At 48.1% G+C, this 24,787-nt stretch overlaps 1 protein-coding gene across 3 annotated transcripts in view; it reads left to right on the forward strand.

Annotated features, from left to right (window-relative positions):
• Window positions 1-24,787, forward strand: part of LOC117226055 (extracellular serine/threonine protein CG31145) — a 118,713-nt gene that overhangs the window by 73,891 nt on the left and 20,035 nt on the right. For all 3 annotated transcript variants that reach the window (XM_076525188.1, XM_076525189.1, XM_033480010.2), the window contains one exon: window positions 23,396-23,520. In XM_076525188.1, the coding sequence (XP_076381303.1) occupies window positions 23,396-23,520 (125 nt within the window). The remainder of the gene's footprint in view (window positions 1-23,395; window positions 23,521-24,787) is intronic.

A 24,787-nucleotide genomic window follows, 5' to 3' on the forward strand; every position in this document is an offset into this window, starting at 1 on the left:
CTTTCCCGGTCTGAAAAGGACCTTGTCCCGTTCGCTTTCCCCGGCGAACTTCGCCAGCGATTTTTCCACCAGCCTTCCTGTGTATAATAAACGATTTTCATTAATTCTTGCATTGATTCTTCGGTGCCCGATCGAGCGAGTTTCTTGACAAGTTCTTCGCCGCGTTTCCGGCAGAAGCGGGAGGAAGGGTAAGGGTGGACATTCTCAAAGGAGTTTGTTGAGCGTTCAATGCGCGAGCTGGATCAAGTTCACTGTAACTCTAATCGCTATTCATCGGCCTCTCTCTTCGTCCTCTCGATCGGAACCTCGTCTACGAAATTCGAAAACGCCGGCTAATTATACGGAACGAATGCTGCCAGGAACGAATATTTTCACGTTGCTTCTCGACGCCTCTACGTGCAAATAACCGCCGCTGGTCGAGATTCGCGCGTAATTATTTGCACGAGTGCGAAACGAGAGAGGCGACGAAAGGGAATACGGAGCGACAAGATTTCCACGGTCCGGCGCATTCCGGTTGTCGCGCATGCACTTTCCGCCGTTTTGTCTCCACGCGCTGATTAATAGAGAGGCCACGCGGCGCGACGACCGACCAGAAAGGTGTAATTAAAACGCGAGCGAATAAATTATAACTTTCGATTACCGATGGATTTTCAATCACGCCCGGCGACGGGTTTCCGAACTCCGAAATTAGTTCGCAATTACGGGCCGGGTCCGTCGAGCGGGTCGCCGCGCCGTGTGGACAGGAACGAACCAACTATTTGTTTCTAGCTCAAGTTCTTCTGATACGAAATTAAATGAGAGGATCCGCGGAAAACGTTAAAATTTAAACGTTCCTTTGGAACGTCTCAGACATGTTTTTAGCGAACATTTAATTCTGTGACCGCAGAATGCTGTACAGTCAATTCTCCCGAATTGACGCTCAGCTTGGAAACATAAATGGACAATTTGGGAAGAGGAGATGCGATTATTCGAGCCTTGCAGCTCATTTTTATAGTTATCGATTGTCAAGCGCTATAAAAACGAGTCGGAAAATTCGATTAATCGTGCCTCCGCTTTTCAAATTGTTCATTTTTGTGTACAAGCTGAGCGTCGATTGGGGAGAATTTACTGTATATTATTCCTGGACTTAGGTACCAAACAGATCATATTTCCGTTTAATATATTAATATAAGGGTTAATAAAACAGTTCGCTAACGTTCTTTCTTCTTTTCTCAAGATTCGAGTCAAAGGGTAAACGGTACGCGCATAAAAGCTTAACGATTAGATTCTATCCGGGGACTGTCCAAATAGATAACGAAAAGAGCGCAGACCCAACAGCCCGAGTACTTTCAATTCCATCGTCCCCCAGGTAGCAGTCAGGGCAACAAGTGCAAAGTGGAAAGTTTGCAGGGAGTCTGGTGAAGCGTCTAGAGCAGGTGCACCGGTGGAACAGGTGATAGCGGGCTACTCGCGCGCGATTTCACGGACGATCGGCCGCACGCGGGACAGGAGAAGAGCGGCAGAGAAGGCTCTCTCGAAGAGCGAGGGTGGTTGAACGGTTTACAAAAATCCAGCTGCCTCGAGCGGTCTCGTTAAGGGCGCGGCAGAGGGACGCTGCGGCGCGACGGAGTGTAAAAGCAGCATCGTTACGTCGGTTAACAAACAGCCGTGGCTGGGGCGAGAACGCTCGGAAATCCCATTCATGATTCCGATTTCAGCCGGGGACCGGGGCTCGTAACTTTCCTTCTGTCCGCGTCCTATTATTTCCATCCCCCGTTGCCTGTTCGCTGCGCCTGGTTGTGTCTGGTTGTGTCTAGTTGCCGCGTCGCGCAGTTTCCCCATTCATTTTTACGGTGTCCCGTTAACGGGGATCGGGAACGGGCAAACGAGATTATACGGCGTGCTACAACCCGTAACTTTTAGTTATAATTAATATTCCCCGCGGCGCGCGGTGCGGCGTGCGGCTTGCTGCGCGGCGCCGCGCTGGGAATCACCCCCGGCGCTTTACGCGTTACGCTCCTGTCGCAGGTGAGCCTTTGTTTATCGGGCCCTGCAGACTATTGATATACGATACGATGGTTCACGCATGTACACCTTGTTTGCATTCCGAGAGGCTTGCGCCTCCGCTTCTATGGGCCGTTCCGCTTTTCCGAAATGGATTCGTAGCTTTCCGGAGCGAATCCGCTCGGAGTGTTTGCTCCGCTGTCACGTTCGCTCGATTGTTTCTGCAACGTTTTTCCGTTTAGTTTGTTCCCGGCTACAAATCTTTACTGCGAGAAACGAGAAGTATTTACTTTTAAAGCGTGTACGTATCGTTAAGATAATTCGGTGTTCGGTTAAATTGTATGCTAACTTTGTAATTTATTTCACTCGTCTTCTGAACGTTTCACGTTACTATGATATTCCCACTTACTCGCACATCCAACGAATAGAACGGATAACTTCTCGTAAATGTCTAGGTTATTTCAATTGTCAATTTCAATGATCGTTGATTAAGGAATTCAAAGCGCGTCGGAACGTCGCGTTCCGCGAACCTAGGCGTTGAAGAATGCGCGAAGGGTAATGAAACGTTGAATGAAAAATATTTGATCGCATCCCGGGGTTTTTCGATGAATATCTGCAATCGGAACGCCACGAGACAACAGACTTTATCATCTTTTATTCGATGCTCCGAACTAGTCGCGTGCGAGCAAACATTCCCGGCCGAATCGCGGAACCAGATACCGCCGTGGTCTTTCCGAAAGTTTCCCCGGGGTTTCTCGGATTTCCTGGAAGATAATATTCCTCCGTGTTCCAAGTTCCGGAACAGTGACATTAGCCGTGGATTTTCAGCGTAACTTGTCGGCCAGAATGTCACGACGTTGCTCATCTTCGACGGAATACAGTATTATTAGCTCTCGCGCTCGGAAACTCTGTGTACGTTTCCACGTGGACGGTCCCGATCGTCGCGATAATTGAGGTCCGTTGATTGCCGTTTAATCAGCGGGAACAAACAACCGGCAGCAATCGGCCGCGAGCGACGCGGAGAAGAATGCCGCGCGGTTTGGTTTTCTCACATCCCGTATTGTTTTAGTCTGGTTGCACGCGTGCGTGCGTGCGTCGCCTTTTCTGTGTCGGGCGATCCCACAATTCCGCCGAGAGAGCGTGAGATACCGCGTTTCAAAGCGCGGGTCTAATGATTTCACTCGGATAAATCGGCCCGTCCGCATCGACAATTACCAACGTAATTTACCATTTCCTTTTACCCGGGATCTTCCTTGATCATTTCAAAACGGCCCCCACCGTCGATCATCCTTCTTTCCCCGTTTTATCATCATTTATTCCTCCTCCCAGCTTTCGTCATTACCGCCTATTCCTCCTCCCATTTTAGACACCTTAACGCCGCATTTCACCTGCAATTTGCATCGGCAATGCCTGCCATTCGCCGGCGTTGCAATAACGTCGCAAACGAACCGGCAGCTGTGCGGCAAAAATGCTTATCGCAACGAATTCTTCGGCGGAGCCGGTGTTCCGTTAAATTAGGCAAGGGGAAAACAATGATTACGCCGTGACGAACAGCTGTGAATAAGAAGAGAGGATCGTCCACGCGACACACCGGTTGCAGTTCTAGAGCACTGAATTTTAAAGATAGCCATCTAGTCCCTCTTGCTGGTCACTCTGTGGTCAAATATTTGAGCCACCCCTTTTCTTCTCCCCTGGCAGACTCGTCTCCTCCCTTTCCTCCTCTGTCGGCGCGTCTGTGTCCGTTTCTCTCCCGGCAGCGGCCGAATCTTCAACCCAGATGGCCTATTGACTCGAAACGACCTCTTGAAAGAGCCGCAGAACTTTTGAAAAGAGCCCCGGAGCCGCAACGACACTTTGTACACTGCGAGAATTAGAACGAAGTGGACGAAAGTGTACCGTTCCATGCGGGAAAGGAGAGACGAGAGAGAGAGAGAGAGGGGAGAGAGGGCCTCGTCCCTCTAATTGCGCTTTAAATATCTTACGAAACATTAATCCCCGTAATACCGGAAATTAAATAAAGCGCCAAGGAGAAGGAACAGCCCTCCAGGGATCGGAGAGATCAAGCCGGAACAAATTTATCGGTCGATGAACCGTTTTCGGCAAACCTTCGCATTTACATCGTCGGAACCCGTTTTATTTAGAATCTATCTGCTTTTTATCGGTATCTCAGCGATTCTAATTCAATCGATTCATTATAAATTATCGACATCCACTTCGGTTTCCTCGTTGATCGCGTTTGCAAAATTGACGAACGTCGGATTGATTCGACTGGCGATCCTGGCTATCGGTGCGTTAATTGATCAGAAGACTCGATGTCAAGCCGGTTTCGTTCTGCCAAATTCCTCGCCCTTCGTTGGTATCACGGGCCAGCAATCAAAGCGCGATTTGGCCCGGGCCTGTTAAATTAACTAGGCTCGGGTTTCGGTTAATTACAAATTTCACGGGAATTCAATGAACGCCCGGCTCGATTCGTCGTGACCAGTTAGCAATTACCTCTGCAACGCTAACACCTGGGTCGGCATTGACCCGGCCATCCGCATAATTCACCCGAATTTCTCGTCTTCTCGTAACTTGGGTTTCGGTAAAAAAAATTAACGAAATGTCCCTGTTGAATAATATTCGCGTCGCGATTTTACAAATGTCCAGCATCGAGAAATCTACAGAATCTTTACTAACCAACATCTCTGAAAAGATAATCAATTTAGCACTTCGACTGGCACGCCAGCGAGCACAAAAATTGCATAAAATTAAAGTATTTTATTTAGCCAAATTAAAATTGAAAAGATCAGTGCGAAGCTTATTTTCGCGTACAGTTGACGCAGCAGTTGAAGCGTTCGCTTCGGTTCCTCGGCGGACAATTTTTCCTGTGCACAAAAATTCGCGATCTATTCACAGCAATACGAACCGCGGATGGATCACGTGACGTTCTCCGAAGATCATGCGATCGTTGTCGCGCGGTAACGGTTAATTAATCGAGCAATTAACGGCGGCGATCGGATGTCGAGATTCCGGCGCACTTAGTCTCGCGGAAACCGAAAACCTGACGTAAATTCCGCGGGATTGAACGAAACACGATACTCTGGCCGCGCAAGGAACTGCATCGCGACGCGGCGCGGCGATGTTTCCCGATGGGAAATGCGCGAGAAACGGCTGGTGCATCCGTCGTTCGGAAAGACGTAAACGGCGGCCAATTGGCACCTAAACGCAACCAGACGAAACTGAAATAATCGCGTTGCAGTTGTCCATTGTGCTTCGGGAAAAAGCGGTGGTCACCGGTTAAACGAGTTTCCGATTAAACCGAGTTACCGGTGCCCGGCCCGGCGACGGCTGTTTACAGAGGTCGGCGAATATTGTCGTTGCCGGAAGTTTCGCACCTGGCCGAGCGACACGGTTTTCGGCTCCTCTCCAACCGAATTCCTGGCTAATCAGTTTTCGTAGGGAGATGCTCCGCTTCAGCCGAACCCGTCGCGAATCGACGCGCGAGAATATCCTCGGCGAAATTTCCCAGCCTCGACTCTCTCCGTTCGCTTTTTGCACGCTTTTTCTCCGCCCCCCTCCTTCCCGCCACGAGTGCAACGATTGCACTCGTAAATTGCGCGACGCGTCGCCGTTGATCGTCGTTAGCTCGAGAACGCGTCCTCGTAGATGCGATTCTTTTTCCGCTTTATTCTAGGCTTTCGACTTCGCGGTTTTTTTATTTTAGCGGCCGATCGGGAAATTTCCCGGCGTCGAATTTTTTGTTCCATGATTCGATAGCGTGCTCGAACATTTTGACAGCGGTAAAGTCAAAATTGAGCTTGTTGCGAAGCGGTCGAGTGCATCGGTAGACAGAGGGCCGCCGAATCGACGATTTCGAGTGGTATTTCGAGTTTCGCGGTCTATAAAAATTGGAGGAAAAATCGTATCCATCAATTGTGGCACTCCAGCTCTCTCTCTCTCCCTGCAAGCGTTACTCATCGAAACCAATTCATCGGCTGGAACTTCAAATGTGATTGAGTTTGCTGTACAAAGCGTTCAAAGTTTTCGGCTACGAAGCTCGCATGGGACGCTTCGTTTTCGTGCTGCCCGAACTTCGTCAATTTCGGGGATTCCAGGAGGTCGTTCCGCGCGCGCGTGTTTCCGGAACGCTGTACTTCGAGGCAGAAAAATCGGAAGCTGTGTCAGTTTCGAGCCTGATTTAATTAAATCGCCGCGGCCGTCGAGCCGACAGGTGTTAACGAACGTGGCAATTGGAATTCCGCACGGTCGAGATATTTAAACTGGACCGTTTCGGGGATAGGACGTGTTTTCGGGGTAATCGTCCAGAAACGAGGAAAGAATCGGAATTGCAATCTTTTTCCGCGGCACTGCTGTTGCACCAGCTCTAGCCCCGTAAATTCCTGTTGGCTGGCTCGGCCGCGAAAATCAATTTCTCCGCTCGGACCTGGGAACACTTAACATTTCCAAACCGATAAACGCCGTAATTGATCACGATTTCGCCGGGAAACACGTCTCGTCCGCTCGTTAAATATTTCGCCGACCCTCCAGTTTGTTTCGGGCCGAGCTGTCTGCCGGATTTCCGAAAATTTACGAAAGAACACTCCCGGCTGTCTGTCCGACGCTCTCGTATCATCGTTTCGAGCGAGCTGCATTCGGAAATCTCCGTTGCAATTTCTGAACTGGAAAGACACCGACGACGCTGTTTTAATGCTTGCAATACTGTTTAGTAATCGATAACTTAATAACTAATACTTTCTACATAACTAAATCTCGGTTTCCACCGAAATATTCACAATAGTTTTTTGTCTCCTACTGCACACTTTACAATCTTAAGAACTTTTCTGGCAGGAAATCTGAACCTCTTGGCAAGTTCTACGATTACTTAAAAATACGCGAAATGTATGAATATTTTCGGAGACTGTCTCCCAAGGAAGTCCACGAATTTGCGAAGTCCGAGCCGGTAGCACTGTAACCGGAAACGGCAAGACGTTCAGGATCCGTCGTCCGGCAGCTAATCCTCGCGATGCAATTTGCATCGACGAATGATATGCATATTCATAGGAAATCGGCGCGCGAGGGCCCAATGATTTTACGAGCAATTGATAAGGAACGAAAAGCGCAGCTTCTAGATTTCACGCGAGCCCGCGATTTCCGTTTGCGTTCCACCGGCACGCCAAGTTGCGACGAGCAGCTTTCCCCCGATTGTTCGACCGGTCGATCGAGGAATTTAGAAGCGGCTCGAGTTTCGAGTGATCGTGAAACCGTCCGAGCCACGATGATCCCGGTGTAATTCCGCAAAGCCACGGCCGTTTGTCTTGCGAACCTCTTAGAGGCGGACGCGAGCCGGCACGAGTGGAAGACGCAAGGTTGCAATCGCGATGCGCCTGTAATCGCCGGACCGGGCTAATAAAATGCAATTCGAGGAAGAAATTCTCGCGGCGTAATAATGCTCCTTGCATACGGAAGAGGCTCTGGGTACCTCCGAGACGCAACCTTCGGGAAAACAGCGATTGTAGATGCATTCGGAAGTGCAGGCATTTCTGACTCCCTTAATTAACGATAATTGCGACTCCGTATCGCTTCCCGAGTGAAGACGAACACTCCGACGTGTGCCTCATTAATATTTATCTAAAATAAGTGCACTCCGTTTCGCGTAATACGATCCGAGACTGTTTGGTGCAACGTGCTTCGTAAACGATAAGTGCACGGGTTTCTTTCCTCCTAGCCTCTTTGACAGAAAACTCGAGGGTAACGTTATCTTTTCGAGATACATTCTAAGAACTGTGCCATCAAGAACTATAATGATAATATAATAATAATAATAATAGTAATATTTTATTTGATCAAAGAGAGAAAGTCTCTGTGCTGCAATGGTGTGGCAATATGTCGCACAAGTTGCATATCAAAAAGAAGCAAAGGTCGGGGTATTTAAATAATGAGAAGCGGAGAAAATAAAAGAGAATGCGATACAGTATGAGATCGTTAAATGAGACCTAAATAAAATAGGTCTAGGATTAGGAAAGTGATAAAGAAAAAGGAATTAACGTCGTAAACGAATAGAAAGAATGAAAAAAAGGAAATAGCGATGAAACGGTGCTGTCTTGGAGGTGAAGTCACATGCCCTGTGCAAGTAAGAGCGATTAGCCTCGATGAAAATGACATAATAATAAGATAAGACAGCGTTGAAGATGTTGAAGAGTGGTAAGGTTAGGAGAGCGTGCAACGATTCCGGTAATCGTCGGTCGGAGCTAATAAAGTGAAGTTAGGTGAAGGAACGCACCCGTAATAACATCCAAGCATGCGATCCCCGTGGTCTCTCTCTCGAGAGGTCCGGATGAGTTAACCGACGGAACCGCACAGAGTGAATCGTTGCATCGCGTTCCACCGTTGCACCGTTACAACGGAGAAGGGAATTACCGAACTGAACCGAAAAAAATCGACTTCGGCTTTTAGCGGTCGATCCTCGAGCCGGGCGAACCAGACATAATTATTCCGTGTTAAGAGGAGAGAGCCCCGGCCACGAGAGAGGCATGGAACCTCCGTCAGAATATGATAAATGGCTGATCCATATGCATGGGGATGCACTCTCCAAAGAACCGCCTATTCATCGACGGAGTGAAAACGACGCTTTGATATTTCGTCTGTCTGTCAAACGCCGGCGAAAAAGCGGTCGCTTTAATCTCGATTCCCTTGGATTTTATTTTGGCAATTTGGGATCTTTCGGTGGCTCATCGGTGGCCCATCGGTGGCCATTCCGTGGCCGTTCAGTTTGCTGTCTGCAACAAGTGTCGAATTCTTTTTCAGAGGATCGAACAATGCGAGCAATTAATCATTAACACTGGAATTAGCAAAGCGACTAGTCTGTTTTTTCTTGCCGAAATAACGGGGCTGCATTTATCGAAGACATCGCACAATTTTCATTTTAATATATGCGCACCCAGTAATTGGCCACACAAGCGTCTCTACAATCGCAACAATCGTAAAATAAAATAAAATAACTGATCAGTTTGAATAATTCTAACGTTAATTCAGTTATTTTTATGCAAGCACCTCTGGTTAGTCGTTTTGCGCGTTGCTTAGTATTCACCAAGAGATTTCGATCTCACGAATGAATCGCCTTATTAAGAATAACAACGTGTCTAATTTCATATTAATGCAGCGTCTTATTTTGCATTATTTGCTACGTGTCTAGAATTACTCGAGCTACGTAGATAGAGATCAAGGAAACGGTCTGAAATCGAGGGAGAGATGTTCCGGAATAGGAAAAAAAAAATTGCTTTAACATTGTGTTTGCCGGTTAATTTTCGACGATCGCAGAGGAAATAGATCGGAGATTTTCGCAGCAGAAGATTTTATTTTTCGGCCTGGTGACGCGCTCTAAAATCGTGGACCGCCGCGCGTCCCGTGTACACCGCAACGTCGCCAGGCCATGCATAATGCATATTGTGCACTTACCAGATCTGGACTGCATCACCAGGAAATATTATCGACACGGGAATATCAATGCGAGGAGGTGAGAGTGTCGCTTCCTTTGTCCAAATTCAATTCCGCGACATACGTCGCCCGACCGGAGTAGAATAGGAACTGCATAAATAATAAAGCTGTCCTTCTATTGCGAATTCTTGCCGCGTGTCCTCTTCAACACGTTCAGGATCGCCTAAAAATAGCTTGCCGGCTGGCAACAGTCGCTTTTTACATGACAAAGTACGCGACGAGTCTTAGTCGAACATTTTCGAAAAAATCTAACCGCGAATAGCTTAAACAATAATATTAAATAAATTACCGAGTAGAATCGGTCTGTAGCGACAGATACAATTAAAGAGTATAATCAGAGTTCAACTTTCTCGTCGAATGGAAAGTGAATACTGCCTTTTTGGTTTCTTTTTACACGTACGCAGAATCGTCCTGCTTTCGACGTCGTCTCCGATAATAGCACAAAAATCGAATTTCCCAAATTCCCGAGCGAACCGCAGCGAAAATTCAGCAGTTCTTTTATTCGAGAAGTTCGGAATAGGGTGGAGGTCGGGTCTGACCTGAAACCGGCTGCCCAATTATCGGCAGATCAATACTTTTTTTTAATGAGGGTGCCGAGGTATGTAGGTTGTCAGTTACAAAATCATCGCCGCGTTGTTTTTCGCGTCGCGATCGATACTTCCCGACCGAGTCGTATCAAAGGATCGTTTTTCGTCGCGATTTCCTTTCGTTCTATCGAAAAGACATTTAACAAGCGCCAGGATCGTTCCTTTTGCTAGATGTCCGACGTTCTCGATCAAGATGAACACGTTGAATTTTCAGGAAACACGGAACCGGAAAAGGTTTGTCGTGATTCGGATCGGAGCACGGCCGTACCATAACGTATTAATGGCTTCTTAAAATCAATAGCAGCGGCCGCATCAATCTTCGATTACCATCGATCAGGCACTCGTTGCCACGCGAACGCGACACACGCCGATTATTCAAATAATTATTTGCGCTGCTGATCGAATCGAATATCACGACGTGGCATCAATCACCGAAACGACTCGCGGCTGCGAGCCGGTCTCCCCGAGAACGTCACTCAACGACCCTCGTTACCATCTCTACAAGTGTCATCTATAAAATTCACTATCATTAGGAATTTCCGAGCGTGAATATATTAACAGCGATACGAACAACGCTGTCCACTCGAGCCGCTGAATTATTTAGCCGCGTTGCCTTTAAATACGCCGCGTCCGAAGATAAAGAGAGGACCTTCGGCTATTATTGGTAGCTTCCGCGAACCTGAATACACTAGCAGCAGAAAAATTGGGACGCTCGTACGAGGATACGATCTCTCGGACGAAAAAGGTCTCGTCGCAGAATGTTCGCAATTATTTCAAGAATAAATTCCCAAGGATCGGCTTCCGCGACGAAGCGATTGCAATTCTTCTTGGGGCCGGAACACGAGCTCGCATAAATATTCGCGATCCGTTCCGTCGGCGGAGCAAACGATCATACCATCGGCGACGCAACGGATTAAAGATTCATGGAGGCGGGGGGTGGCTGGGAGCCTCGAAAATTCCATTGCACGTGGCTGTAAACGCGGAGGGAGCCCCCATCTCGAGGGGCGAATTTCGGTTCGGCGCGCGGCGGGAACAACGGGAACGCGGGCTGCATTCGTCGCGCATAAATTTTCCACGGTCGTTGCCGGAATTCGTGGATCACGGAGGTCGCGAGCGCGTGCATCCCGGAGAGGATGCGAGAAAGAGAAAGAGAGAGGGGGGAAAGAGAGGGCACGCGCGAAGACGAGCGTGTTTCCCGCTTGTTGAATCGCGCGGCGAACCGCCCCGAAAACAAACAGCCGGCATATTTGCCGAGGTGAATTGCTGATGTCTCGTAAAACACGCCGAGCCAGGCGCCCTCGGCTCTTTGTCTCCGTTTTATTCGACCGATAAATCTCGAAGCCGGAACCAGCCGCCCTCCGATCGCCTCTGTATCGCCGTCACGCTAATTTTAACTCGATTAGGCAGCGGGACATCGGCCAGCGGCCCATCGAGAGCCGCGTTTCTCGAGGCTCTGCCACTTGGAACCGCGCTCAATGACTTCCCGTGATTTGTTGGCCCGTGTCCGTGTCTTCGGCTGTTGGACATCGCCGCTTTGATTGCCAACCGACCGTATTTCAATGCCTCCGATTGTTTTATTCCTGTATCGCCTCTACAGATTTGATCTACATACTCGCCGAACCATCGGATCGCGCGAATCGGCCAGTTTCCGAAGCTCCGCCGCGTCGTTCTCGAGCTTGTAAAGACGAGTCACGAGGAATTAATAAAGTAGCACGTCAGCGACTTGGTTTACGCAAAATTATCTCGTTGTTCCGACGACTTCGAATCTGTTCGCGAAACAGAAACCTCTGCGTGTTACATGCTTTACCGCAAGATATAAAACTAGAAATTGAATTATTTTCGAGACAATATCTTTCTGGAATATGAGTTTCGAAAGCGGAATTAGCTCAGCGGAGAGATGCACCGGGATGTCTCGTTCGGTATGCAAGACGCGCCGCGTCTTTGAGAAGCCGACACCACGCTCGGAGACTGATTCGAGCGACCGTGTTCACCTGGCCGAGCAACCTGCCCGATTTATAATGTATATCCCATAACCGGCGTGCAATCCGAGTGCAGTTCTGGTCCGGCGCGGTCGAAATTATTCACGGCTCGGACAGAGAGCGATTTTCTAAAGTATTTCCGGCCGGTAATTGCTCGGTAATTAACGGAGCCGGTTGCCGGCCCTAATTTGGCAAATATTGATTCGTGGAACCTGCTAATTTAACACTCTACCTTCAATTCGTAATTGCACAGGATCTCGCGGACCTGTTGAGATTGTTTCGTTCTATTCCGACCTGCGAACGATCGAACTCCGCTGCGTTACGAATCCAATAGCGTTCGCCCACATAGTGACTATGACAGTCTCTGTACTGTTCAATTAAATGTACAAAGCCATGGGACACGTCTTTCTAATCAGGATACTTTTATTTATTATTTATTCTGTGCATTTACGAGAAGAATGGACTGAATTTACTTGGACTTATTTTTATTATAAAATAAACTATTCTATTAAATAGAGACTATCTACACTCTATTAAATAGAGAATGTGAAACTTTTGTGGTAGCGTGAACAAACACCCTTTCCGGAATTTTTATGACAAGTTGATGACGCGTAGCATCGTCTACTAAGCCCGTCTGTTATCAAACGCAACCAATCATTTTCCTGCGTCGAAACAACAACTATGGTTTCACACGGAACAGATTTGGCTAATTGAAAATAATTTCATCGAACATGTATTGATCTTCGGCACGGACGAACGAGGTCTGTGCCTCGAATACCACAAAGAGGAATGTTTCCCATCGGACTTTTGTTTCCGTGCGAGCTAAGAACCGAAAGCCGATCCCGAGCCTGGTCCAGGATAAAAGAAATCTGTGTAATTGAAGTTGCCGGATGAGTTTGCGGTGTTCTCGGCCTCCGTCTACGTGTTCGAAACCTGTTCGACGACGTGCCGGGGCTATGGCGACCCTATGAATAACAAATGAACGCCACCTCCTTCGCCCCTGTCTTCTCCCCGGTGCACCTTTTTTTTCTCATCCGCGCGTTCTCTCTTTCTCTCTTGTTGCTCTGGCCTTTCTTCGGTGGCTGGACTCTCCCTCCTTGTTCCGCGACGCGAATAAACCACGCTGAAAGATTCAGTGGTAACTGCTTGCCATTAACCAGCCCTGCGTCCTATAATTCCTGCGAGAGGGTCGCTCCGACATGTTAATTCCCGGTTCGAGAGCACCGATAAACTCGGATCTCCCGGGAGCCAACTTTCGCTAATCCAGTTGCCGAAAAATCGCCGACGTTCGGGGAACCTAGTTTCCGGAAGTGCTTAGAAAGTAATGAAAATTGTTGACCGAGCGAAACACCGTCGCGAGACGCACGCCTTATGAAAACTACCGGAAGAGGGGACAAAGTTGACGGTGTATCTTGTGATTGGCGCAGAAAATGTTCTTTCCCGGCAAGTTTGCGAGCTATCTCGGCCTCTGGTCGATTAAATCTCGAAACTATCTCTCTCTCTCCCTCTTACTCACTCTCTTAAAGCCAGGCTCCCGAAAGCCTCCAGGACATACCCTTCAGAATCCTCGATCCAGAAATCGCTGATACATATTTCATCGAACTTGTCCATCCCGGCAGGATAGTTCGGCGGCTCTAATTCGCGAACTCCGGGAGAGATCATTCAGAATTCATCGAGCGATCGCGCGTATCGATACGTACGGAATCGGGAGAGGGAGAAAGCGGACGTCCGTGGCTCAATCTCGGATACGGTGCTTTACGATCGGTCGTACATAGAAACCGGGCTTAAATTCGGGGCCCTGATGGAGTTACAGACGCCGTCTACGAAGAGGAGCAGGAGCCGGGGGAGATCGGGACGAGGGGGCGGGGCGGGGAGGGGGACGTGTTTCGGGGATCGAGATTAGTTGTGCTCGCGCGCGTGTGTTTCCGAACTCAATCTACGCCGGAAGATTCGGTTTGCAGTTTCGCGAGCACGCCCGCTGCCAAATACCCGCGCGCTGCCAAATACATGCACGCGCGAGGAAGTCTCTCGCGGTGAGTTTCGGCACCCTCGACTTCCGGCCGCGTCTCCAGCACGCGCGGAACAACCCCCCTTCTTTCCACGCCCCACCCGCGCGAAACAGACTAATCAGACAATGCCGTAATCAGGCCAGGCTCGTTTGTCTGCCGCCTCAAAGGCGTCCGAGTTCGCTCGCCGTGATTTCATCATTTGATAATGACCGATAGTCCGGGCCTCCCCCGCCCCCCCCCCCTCTCTCTCTCTCTCTCTCTCTCTCTCTCGCAAAAGCTGTCCTTTGGCAACCTAATTTCGATCAGCTGATCGCCCGTAGTAGATTTTAATCTGAGGGAAAATTAATCGTTCGCCGGATCTCCTAGAATCCTAGAATCTTCGCGAGTCGATAGAATCCGCTCGATTTTCATGTTGGAGAAAATGAATCTTTTGCCAGAACAAGAGGGGAAAATATATTTTTTCTGACAGGAGTCCCTGGAATCCCGGAATCTTCGCGAGTCGATTTTACTTCGATGGAAACAATTTATTTTGATCCCAGAATTCCCAGAGATCTGGAATCTTCGTCTTTGTCTTAGGATCTTCGTTCGTTTTGTTTTGTACAGTGTTCCTGCTTTAAGATCCAGAAAGTACGATCAAAAGAGGAGATTTGCCGGGCAATTTGGCGGCAGTGTATAGTCTCACCTGTGTCCGCTGAATTGTCTGGCTCGGCGAATCTTTTTCGATTATCAATTTCGTTGGGTAAGTGGATTTTGAGGAGCCGGAGGTGTCTCGGAGCCTCCTTTGAGGCGGGATCGACTTCAAAGAACCCCGAGGAGGTCGCGGATCTCTCGGCACCTTAATTAGGTAACTTGAGAGGCGTCTGAATTAATTGCTTCAAGCCTCTCTCTCTCTCTCTCTCTTTCTCTCTCTCGGTATATGGCATACATTATCGACTATACTCCGAGGTAACTAAAAAGTCGTTGTAAACCGTCTGAAAACAATTACAGAACTCCTCTCACCTTGCTTTTAATTGATAGATTGTGGATTTTAAAAGAGAAATCTGTTAAGATCGTGCTACAATTTCAGACAATTTTTACGTTAATGTTAGCCCTTTGCATTCTTGTCGTACTTAAGTTACAGAACAAATTTCTTTTTAATTATTATCTTTTGTACTCATACTGTAAGATAATCGTGTAAAATACACGAATAAAATCCCAAAAGCTTTTATTCATCTCCTACAGCATTTCGCAGCAGTATATCGATTTTTATAACTATTCGACCTTGTACATCAAAGGCGCAATTGTTGCAAAGGATTAATACTAGACCCCTCGCCGTATAGCCAGTCTGTTAATTAAAGATCCCTGTGATACCTTGAACAGGAGGGGACAATTAATCTCCGAGGAGGGTGAGATCGATTCTTCCGGCGTTTTCGTTGCTGGCGCGGATAGATCTGGAAAGATAAATCCTCCTGGATCAAGCAGATTGCTCTCTCTCCCCGAACGCGGTCTCCTCGAACCGGTTGAAAAATCAGTCACGACGATCACGGAACGATCCTTCGTCATGCTAATCCCGGTTGCCCAAGGTCTGTCGCGTCCAGCCTTATAAATAACCGCGGCCGCGGGATAAATATTAACGCGGTTATGATTCAGTCCGATAGTGTCATCCGTTGTCCGAAGCATCGCGAAATGACCATTGCTCCGCGATGACTAATTTTCACGCGCTCTTCTGCGGCCTGCATTCGTCATCGTCACCGTCCCGGGACTTCTTTCGTGCCGTCGTCGGCCGTTATCGTTTCGAATAATATTTTGCCGGTGCCTCGTTCGCGGGAGACCCCTCGAACTGTCAACGAGATAGTTTGTTAACGTCACGGCGAACACGCTTCTGTCGTACCCGAACATGACACTTTGACAGAATCAATATTGAACTGAAAAGCCGATTGGTTTGTTCGCGGCAATCGGTGCATAATTAAACCTAGTTTGTTATCGCTTCGTCCGGCGCTGTCGAAACGAGTTTCGAAACGTTGAATCATCGCGTGGCTATCTTCCATCGTTGCGCCTGGCGATGCAGTTTTCTAGTTTCTATTCGAGATATTCTCCGAGGTACGGTACATACAAAGGTAACTCTGATCGAAGCGTTCGCGACCCGCGCGGCCGCATTGTACGAATCTCCCGGAGCATTTTAAAAGAGTCCTCGATCAACGAATATATCCGAGCCGCGGGAACAACGAGCATTAATCGCGCGACCGATTTAAGGACAACGCTCGGCCGGATGATCGTCGGCACGATCACTGAGCCGCATCATCTTCGAAGTCGGCCGCCTCCGCTCCAGTTCCCCGTTTTTACCTCCGCTCGAAATCTCGCGCACGTTGTTCCGCCTAATCCATGCGTGCGTCTCCGTTCCGCATAGATGCGTTTAAAATGTATGCGCGCGGCGGTCTGCGGACTGGCCGTTCGCCTGCCGACGTATCCGGAACTGCACGCTGTACGATCCGGGATCGTCGGTACGTCGAGACGAAACCGGCTTATCGACGAGCTCTGCCTCTAATTAACGTAGCCCGGGTAAATCTGCAACTGTTTTACAGAGAGAACGGGAGCATCGCCGCTGAGTTTCGGATCGAGCCTCGCGGAACAAAGTGTGCCCGAGTGAAACTTTCAAGTTGACGGTTTTCGCACGAGACTTGCAAAAAGAGAGGACAAAAGGAGATTTGAATTTTTTGTAGGCCGACGGGATAGAGCGCGGGGCGGAGGGGGGCTCTTAATTAAACGGCGCAGCAAGCAGGAAACAGAACGGTCACGATTGTTCGGCATTGTCCGGGCGCATATCGAACAAAAAACCTGTCCCGTGAACACGGTGAACATCGGGAAGAGGATTAACGGAAGGACACGGGGATCCTTTGAAATTCCAGCCATTCATTCGCGGATTCCGATGCCGGACAATGACCGCCGCGCGGAGGTTGGCCAATAAATCCGACGCGCCTCGCCATGCCGGCAGAAATTAGCAGACTGCCCACCCCCGCGTCCACGGATTAACGCATTAGCGGAAAATACAGCCGCGCCTCGGTTCGCTCGTCCTTTTCATCTCGAGGGCTCGTTAAAAGCGTCGTTTATGCCGATGTGCTTGTGTCTCGCGACCCTCTCTTGCTCTCTCTCCCTCTCTCTCTCTCTCTCTCTCTCTCTCTCTCTCGGTCTCTCCTGATTCTGGTTACGGTTCACGGGTCACGATTAAAAACACCGAGAACACGTCGGAGCCGGCTGTGTTTCAGCCGGCACGGCGCGGCGCGACGCAGCGAGCTAATTTCCGGGAGAAGCGCATGCGACACCCGAACGGATTGTCTTAGTCGTCGTCGGGCGTTGCGAGGGCAAACGGGACTTGCTTCCACGGATTCCGCTTCCAATTATCTCCGAGACGACTGCCGCGTCTAGACGCCGTCTTAATTTATAATACGATTGGACTGGGAATCGCGCGACAGATCAGAATCATACTCGGGGACACGCTCCGCATTTTCGATATCGGGTATCAGGAATACAGAGCTCGTTAGCAAGATTAACCCCGGATACGCTCAACTTATTTTTGTATGCTAGTCTGCTCCACGATTACACGCAGCTTGCGTGGATTTTTCACCGGCGCGGCGCAGCCGCGTCTTATCTGTTATATTTATTAACGGGTATAAACCGTATATAAACCGGTTATAAATCGTCGACGATATAACGTTTAATCTCTAGCTCGAACTTATCGTTAGAATTTGCACTTATAAAAATCCTATTCAAGCAGCTGACTGTCGCCGAATGAAGTCCTATGCTGTTCTTCTTGTAAAAGAGATTGTCATCTTGGAGATAAATAGGGTATGTTCAGTGATTAAAAGCATCGGGTGATTAAAGATGGAAGCCCGGTCTTCGCAACGAGCTCTTAAAAGTCGATGTACGATTTTTCGTCGCGGTTTTATTACGCTTTGAATGAATAATGAACCGCCATTAGAGTGACCCGAGGTAGGTCGCAAAGAGGCACGATCGAAATTGTACCTCGAGGATATGCCTCGGAAGAATCCGAGAAGGGCGTCGTTATACCTGGCGGGTGGTGGGTGGGTCATCGATAGCTGCGCCGTTTCTTTACGATGCGCGTCGAAAATTCGTAACAACTTTAACTTCTCAAAGGGTCGAAGAATTATTTCCCTTCCTTCTCCATCCTTTGTCAAAAGAATCGAGGAGAACTCAGCTGTGTCCGTTCGTATTCAGTGTCCACGTTCGTCGATCGATAAAAATCGAACGTGATCGCGGCGCGACAGTGCGTATTTGTTACCGTATTTATCATCCTTATTTCTCGCGGATTTTTCTAACAGTACTGTATACGCTGGTCGAAAACACGCGACTTTACGGCATCCGACGCACGTAACGATTTCGAGGTAAGTAAAACGAGTCGGTATCCGCGAAATCCGCTGCGAACCTTTTGAACAAATTTGCTTTCGATTTTTCCGAGCCGCTAAGGAACGGGGAAAACAGTTTGCTGGAAACTGTGGCTTATCTTCGATCTTAATATCCGGTAACCGAGAGACTCGGTATCTTGAAGAGTGTACGAGCGTTGTAAATCGATAGGGGACACGATTCTACTGATCGAGATACAGAGAGGATATGTGTGTGTGTGAGAGAGAGAGAGAGAGAGGGGGGGGCTCTCCGCATATATTGGCCGGGTCCGGCGATTGATGAGATCGTTAAAGTAGACACACCGTGTATATCTAGTTGGGGTTTCATACAATTCGCGCGAGTGTACACGGGTGCTCCGCGTACGTGTACCCGGTCGCGCGTCCCTGTGTGCACAGGTCAGAATGCACACAGTCTGCCTCAATATGCAGTGATCACTAATGCAATTTCATGGCGCATGCACGTGCAGTAACGAAGGCTTAGGTCACGCTTTCATGTACACTGACTGATTACGTCTTGCCTGTGGACGTGCGCGCGCCCGTGTAACCGGTCCTGTCCCACTGTCGTTTTATCAAAACGATTCGACACGGAATCGGGCTCTCCGCTGCCCACCCAACACATCCATATATACACACACACACACACACATATATATATACAACATCGGCCGTATTAATTAACTTTCCTGTTTATCCTCGCGGTCCCATGGATTTCGATGCAGGCCGCGACCCTTATCGAGCCGTCTACCTCGTAAACAGGCTTCCGATCTTCCCCTAACTACCCTCAACGGTTAATCGAGTATTAAGAAAACCAGCAAACAGATCAGTAATAAAACTAGACACGCAATAAATATCTCGTTGCATATTTTGAATCGCGTCGAAGGTCATCGTACTGTACAAGATCACTCACAAAGAGATTCCGTCTCTTCTAATTAGTTGTTTCAAAGGGGTTCGAATGATTACAAAAGATTTAACGCTTCGTAATGATGACAAAATTCGATTTATAACATTTATAACATTCACAATTTTTATTATAACGTATGCTTGCTATAAAGAGTCTTTATAGCTGCGACAAAGTTTAAAACAAAAAAATGCGGAACCGTGAAAATGTGAACAGGATGGAGAATCGAACACCATGATTCGAAATCTGGCACGTTTATTCGCTTTTTTCCGTTTCGAAATTGAAGCGACGCAGTTCTGGTCCATAGGATAAGAGCCACCATTGTGTAGTTTAAAAAAAGGCTTTGGAAGGGACAGGAGTGCGGAATGTCCCAGTCGGGGCCAGAAGTTTCTGCTAACTAGCCGAGTGATTTATTTAGCGAAAAAAGCGTGCTTTATTGGAAACACGTCGTGTCGGATATCCGACGCGGCAGCGGCATTGAGAGGCCGAGACGGCGAGTAAGCGAAGCCTGGTCACGGGATGAATTTCAATTATAGTACGCCGCTCTGCAGCTTCTTGCACACCTGTACATTGTGTTTATCAGCTGTCGCGCGCGCTGGACACTATCCCGTAAATTCTATTCAACGCTCTTGATCCCTGCGCCCTGAGAAGCCGATCCATTCTGTCTTCCAACCTCCGGAAAAGTCGATTTTTCGGAATTCTCGCGCGTTCGCTGTTCGTTTTGTGAAATTTCAAAGAACACGGAATTTCCACTGTATTTCCGCGACAAGCTGCAACAGAAACCGCGACGGGATCGGCGTTTCGACGGTTCTGGAATTGGGAAACTTCCCGGATGCCTCGGTCTCCCTCCGCTGGCCTGGAAAACTTCTTAACGATAGCCTGTATTTTTATTGGAGTAAGTAATTACCGGTGCTTGTTCGACGTAACGACGCTCGTGCCTTGTTTTCTCCCTTTTTCTTCCTCGAACGAATTTCCTCCGATAAATACAGGATGTTTCTACAATCCTGGTACAACGGACGGCAGACTGATGATCCTTTGCGAAAAGAATCGTTTCCCGCGAAATTTTCACTTTTTCGCAACCGGACGCTCGTTTACCTCGTGTTTCGAAACGACTTCAATTTCGAAAAATTACGGTCAGCTGGAAATTGGCCGAACATTCGATCGAATTCTACAGAAACTATCGACTAACTATTTTACCATCTACTGGAATGTCTTGATGAATGCGGTCTTCTTATTTCCGAAAAGGAATAGCAGCTAGTTACTTTTAATGCTCGACGGTGGTTCCAGCGTTTGATTGTATTAGTCGCGAAGTCCACGGCCCGGTAACAAATGTTCCAGTCGAGTTCTAATGAAATTGCGGGATTAAAAATCGCGAGATAAAATTGCGGACCGTAAGATTTTCCGGGGAACTTCAGCTGTTCCGTTCGCACGGAAGATTCGCGGTAAGTAGAATCAGTCGGGACTGGTCGGACAAGTTGGCCGAGCACATTTAAGCGCGCGTGTCCGGGCCGAGTATTCAAATTGAATTCTCGCTGGGTGTCGCGTTCTTGAAACTTCGTAAAAACAATTTACATAGCTCGTAAAGTCGCGCGGGCCGAGAAACATACTGCGCGTCGCGACCGGAATAATCGCGGCCGACTAGAACGTGAGTATGATTAAGGTGGCAATTAGTTCTCTGATTAATTTTAATAGATCGCCCCGCGAGGTCGCCGCCACCGCCGCCGCCGCCGCCGTCGGCGTTCGACCGTGATGGCTGATAAAGTTTCACGGAAAAACAACTTTTACGACCGCACGCTTGCCTGGAACTCGTTATGAAAAGTCCTGGAAAATTTATAGAACAGATGTCTGAATACCGTTGTTACCCGCGGCCGAGAATTTTATTAGAATCAGAACTATAGAGGAACCCTTGCCTGTACACCGGCGAAAGTTGGGCGGAATCGCTGCTGCAGAATCCAAAGTGGAAATCAAAACTGTATTCTGTCGCTCTATTCGTTTCCACGTTTCTCTTCTTCTTTGCGTCTTTATTCCGCGCCGACCTAAAATATTTCTAGCAGCTTGTTCTCTCTGTCCAACGAAGCAGGAACTTGAAATTCGATTTCATTCTATTTATTTATGTATACAGGTGAATGCTCGTTTTTCCAACAACTGAATTTATAGGCATTTCTCAAGATAGGGCAGGAACCCCCTTAACCGTACATTGATTTTTACTTTTACTCCGGTATCTAAACGTTCCATTATCTAATCATTGTGTCATTTAGATATATTATCACCTTATAGAGAAATTGAACGAAATTGGTAGATAATAGAACGTTTCGGTATCAGGATAATACAAAAGTAAATCTTCCGATAAGAGAGGCTCTACTGTATTAGGAAACCGCATCGGCGATGCATGTTCGACCATCGAGAATTAAGGGATGAATTATTTCGAGGGTAAACCGATAAATTCATTGTCTCGCTTATACGATATATATCCGGTTTGCGGACTGCGATTGGAAACTTGCGTTCTATAAAAAATTTGGGAAACCGACAAATTTATTGCCTCGTTTATACGATATATCCTCGGCTTGCGGACTGCGATTCGAAACTTGCCTTCTATGAAAAATTTTGGAAACCGATGAAAATAATTTCGGGGGCGAAGTTTTCGAGGGACCGATAATTATCCGCGACGAGTAGAGTAGGCGAAGCGTAATTTCCGAGGAAACAACGCGGTGTCTCCCGGAAGTTCATCATCCCCTTCGTCCGTCGAATCTCGAGATAATTCACGAAGGTTTAACGCGGCGTCGTCGAGTGGTTAGTATGCAAGCCGCAGGGGGTGGCTCGACCATCGTCTGGCTTGCTTTCCCACGGAAAAAACGAGGAGACCGAAGGTGAAGATTTTCTGCTGAACCGGTGGCTCTCCGGACCACCAGCCGTGTAACAAGCTCTCTTTCTTTCCCTTCCTCGGCTCCCGCGTCTCCTTCCTCTTCCTTTTTTCCCTCTATTCTTTCTTCTCCGCTTCCTCTTTCGATTCCACTTCGCGGACGCGCGGTAGGTCGTATGCAAATTGCACAGACGAATCCAGGGGGCCGAGAGGAAAGAGCTTCTAAAGCGGCGCGCACAAACTTCTCGCGGATTTTTCTGTTCGCGGGTCTCCCGCGAGATTGTTCGAGACCTTTCTCCCCGCTGTTGCTTGTATCGAAACATCCTCGATTCAACCCTCGACACAGTCCTGCGATTATTTATTTTATAACTTCTTCGCTGTTTAAACAAATTCTACTCCGCGAACCGTTCTCCGCGGACGAGCTTACCGCGCGCGGCTTTCCGTCATCCCGGCTGAAATCGTTGAACCGGAGAAGTCGGTATTTTAATCCGGAGATAAAGGTTCCCTCCGCTTGTGTATCGAAACAAGGTTGATTTAACTCTCTGCAAAGTTTTGCAATTATTTGTTCTATAATCTCTTCGCTATTGAAAATGTTCTGCAATCTGTTCTCTGCGAACGAGCAGTTTGCTGTTCTCTAGCAAACGGAACGACATTTTTAATCGCGAATCGATCGAATCTCTGAGAAGGCAATATTTAAGAATCGCGCAAATAAAATTACAAAGATAAAGCAATCCGAACAGCGGAGAAGCAACGTATAAATAAATGATAAGAAAATGTTCGTGCACGGCTGGAATCTACATTTTCGTGAACGCGTGTCACGCGTACGGTAAACCCTTGCAGCCGGAGATAAGCCGGGGCCATCCCGTAATGGTATTCACGTGCCACCATGGGAAACTCCCTCGTTCTCCATGGGATAGCCTATCAGACAGCCGGGAAAACCTTTGGACAGGACGCGGAACGAGGGACCAGACTCGTGACTGCATTCCATGCATTTTAAAAGGCCACGAATTACGTTTCTTGAATCATCGCGCTCTCGCTCGCATAAGAACGCCGCGTCCTCCGCCCTCTGAATCGAATACCTTCCAGCAAACAAGCTCATCCATGAATTTTCACTTTCGTTACTCCCTTTTCGCTTTAATCTCGCCGCCGCCGGCGCAATCAACGGGATCTCTTAATAAAAACTAATTAATTCTCTCGTTTCTGTTCCAGGAAGAACAGCTCCACTCTTGAGAGGTTCCACTTGCAGATCTCCAGGACGGAACTATACCCGGTGAACTCGAAATACGTCGAACCGTTGCTCAGGGAGATCGCGACCAGGCCTATTGTCCACGTTGGTGAGCATCCTTATTTGCCTAATTATTTTTTACGGATTCTTTTGAACCTCGAATAGAAATTAATTGGCCGACTTGTGTCTCAAGATAGAGTACTTCGTAACTCCTGCTTCTCTTTAGTAAAAATAATAATAATAATAATAATATTTATTTGATCAACGGAGAAAAGTCGCTGTGTTACAAAAGTTATAAAAATGTCTCGCACAAGTAGCATATCGAACAGAAGCGAAGAAAAGAGATGATACGATAGAAGAGAAAGTGCATGTATAAAATAAATAAATAAGTAGAAAATGCTTGAAGGTTTTCGAACGAAAAATAGATCGTTTATCGAGGTATTTGCGAAACGATGGAGTCGCGGGGGCCGTTCAGTAGAATCGGACGCCGCTGGTCAGCCGTCCTATCTCGAGCGCGATGTATAACAATCGAAATTCTTGGCCCGGTCGATATCGATCTCGTTGCCCTGGGGCTATCGCAACGATCGAGGCCCGTTGTAATATAAATTTCGCGAGCGACAGTGCACGCAAATCGTGCCGGGAATTTTTCCCCGGGCGAAATAATGGATGGTAAGCCGTGGACTCGTACGTGGACCTTTATTAAATTTTCTCACAACGAATCGACCTTTCCCAGGGAGGATCCTTGCTCCCCCGCGTCCACGAAGACGATGGTTCCTTGCTGAAGAAAAAGTAATTCACTCGTTTCGAAAATATATTCGCGCTGGCCTTGCCCGGCCGCGTTCGTTTGCCGTGCAGTCGCGCGCGCGCGGCTCTCCCCGACTTTAAGTAATTAAGAAACAAAAACATCGCTCGAAGCTTCAATACTAAGTGGTAGAGAAGACGGGGGACGGAAAGAGGATGAAAGTTAAAGCTCCTTTACGATCCCCGGAGTTGCTGAATCTTCGGCATATTGAATAACTGAATCGCAGAAACTTCGGGATCCAGAAAATCTGCAATCCCACTGCCGGTTATGAAATTCTCCGCTTTGTTCCCGACCCCATCAATTAATTTCCCGTTTGATCGATCAATTAGCCCGCTCCTCTCGAAACTTCGAAGTCGCGGAAAATTGTACGCGAGCCTTGGACATTGTTGCGAGTGAATTCCTCTTATCTCCTCGGCGCCAGTCCGCTCGAATGAAATTTCACGAGGCAAGAACAACGACGCGGACGGCAATTATTTCTCGATCGAGATGAATCCTTGATTTCGCGCGACGTCGGTAATTTGTCGCTATTGCTACGGCCGTGGAACCGATGCAGGGTCGGAATGGGCAGGGTTTC

Source organism: Megalopta genalis, chromosome 11 (genome assembly GCF_051020955.1).
Source record: "Megalopta genalis isolate 19385.01 chromosome 11, iyMegGena1_principal, whole genome shotgun sequence".
Taxonomy (NCBI): domain Eukaryota; kingdom Metazoa; phylum Arthropoda; class Insecta; order Hymenoptera; family Halictidae; genus Megalopta; species Megalopta genalis.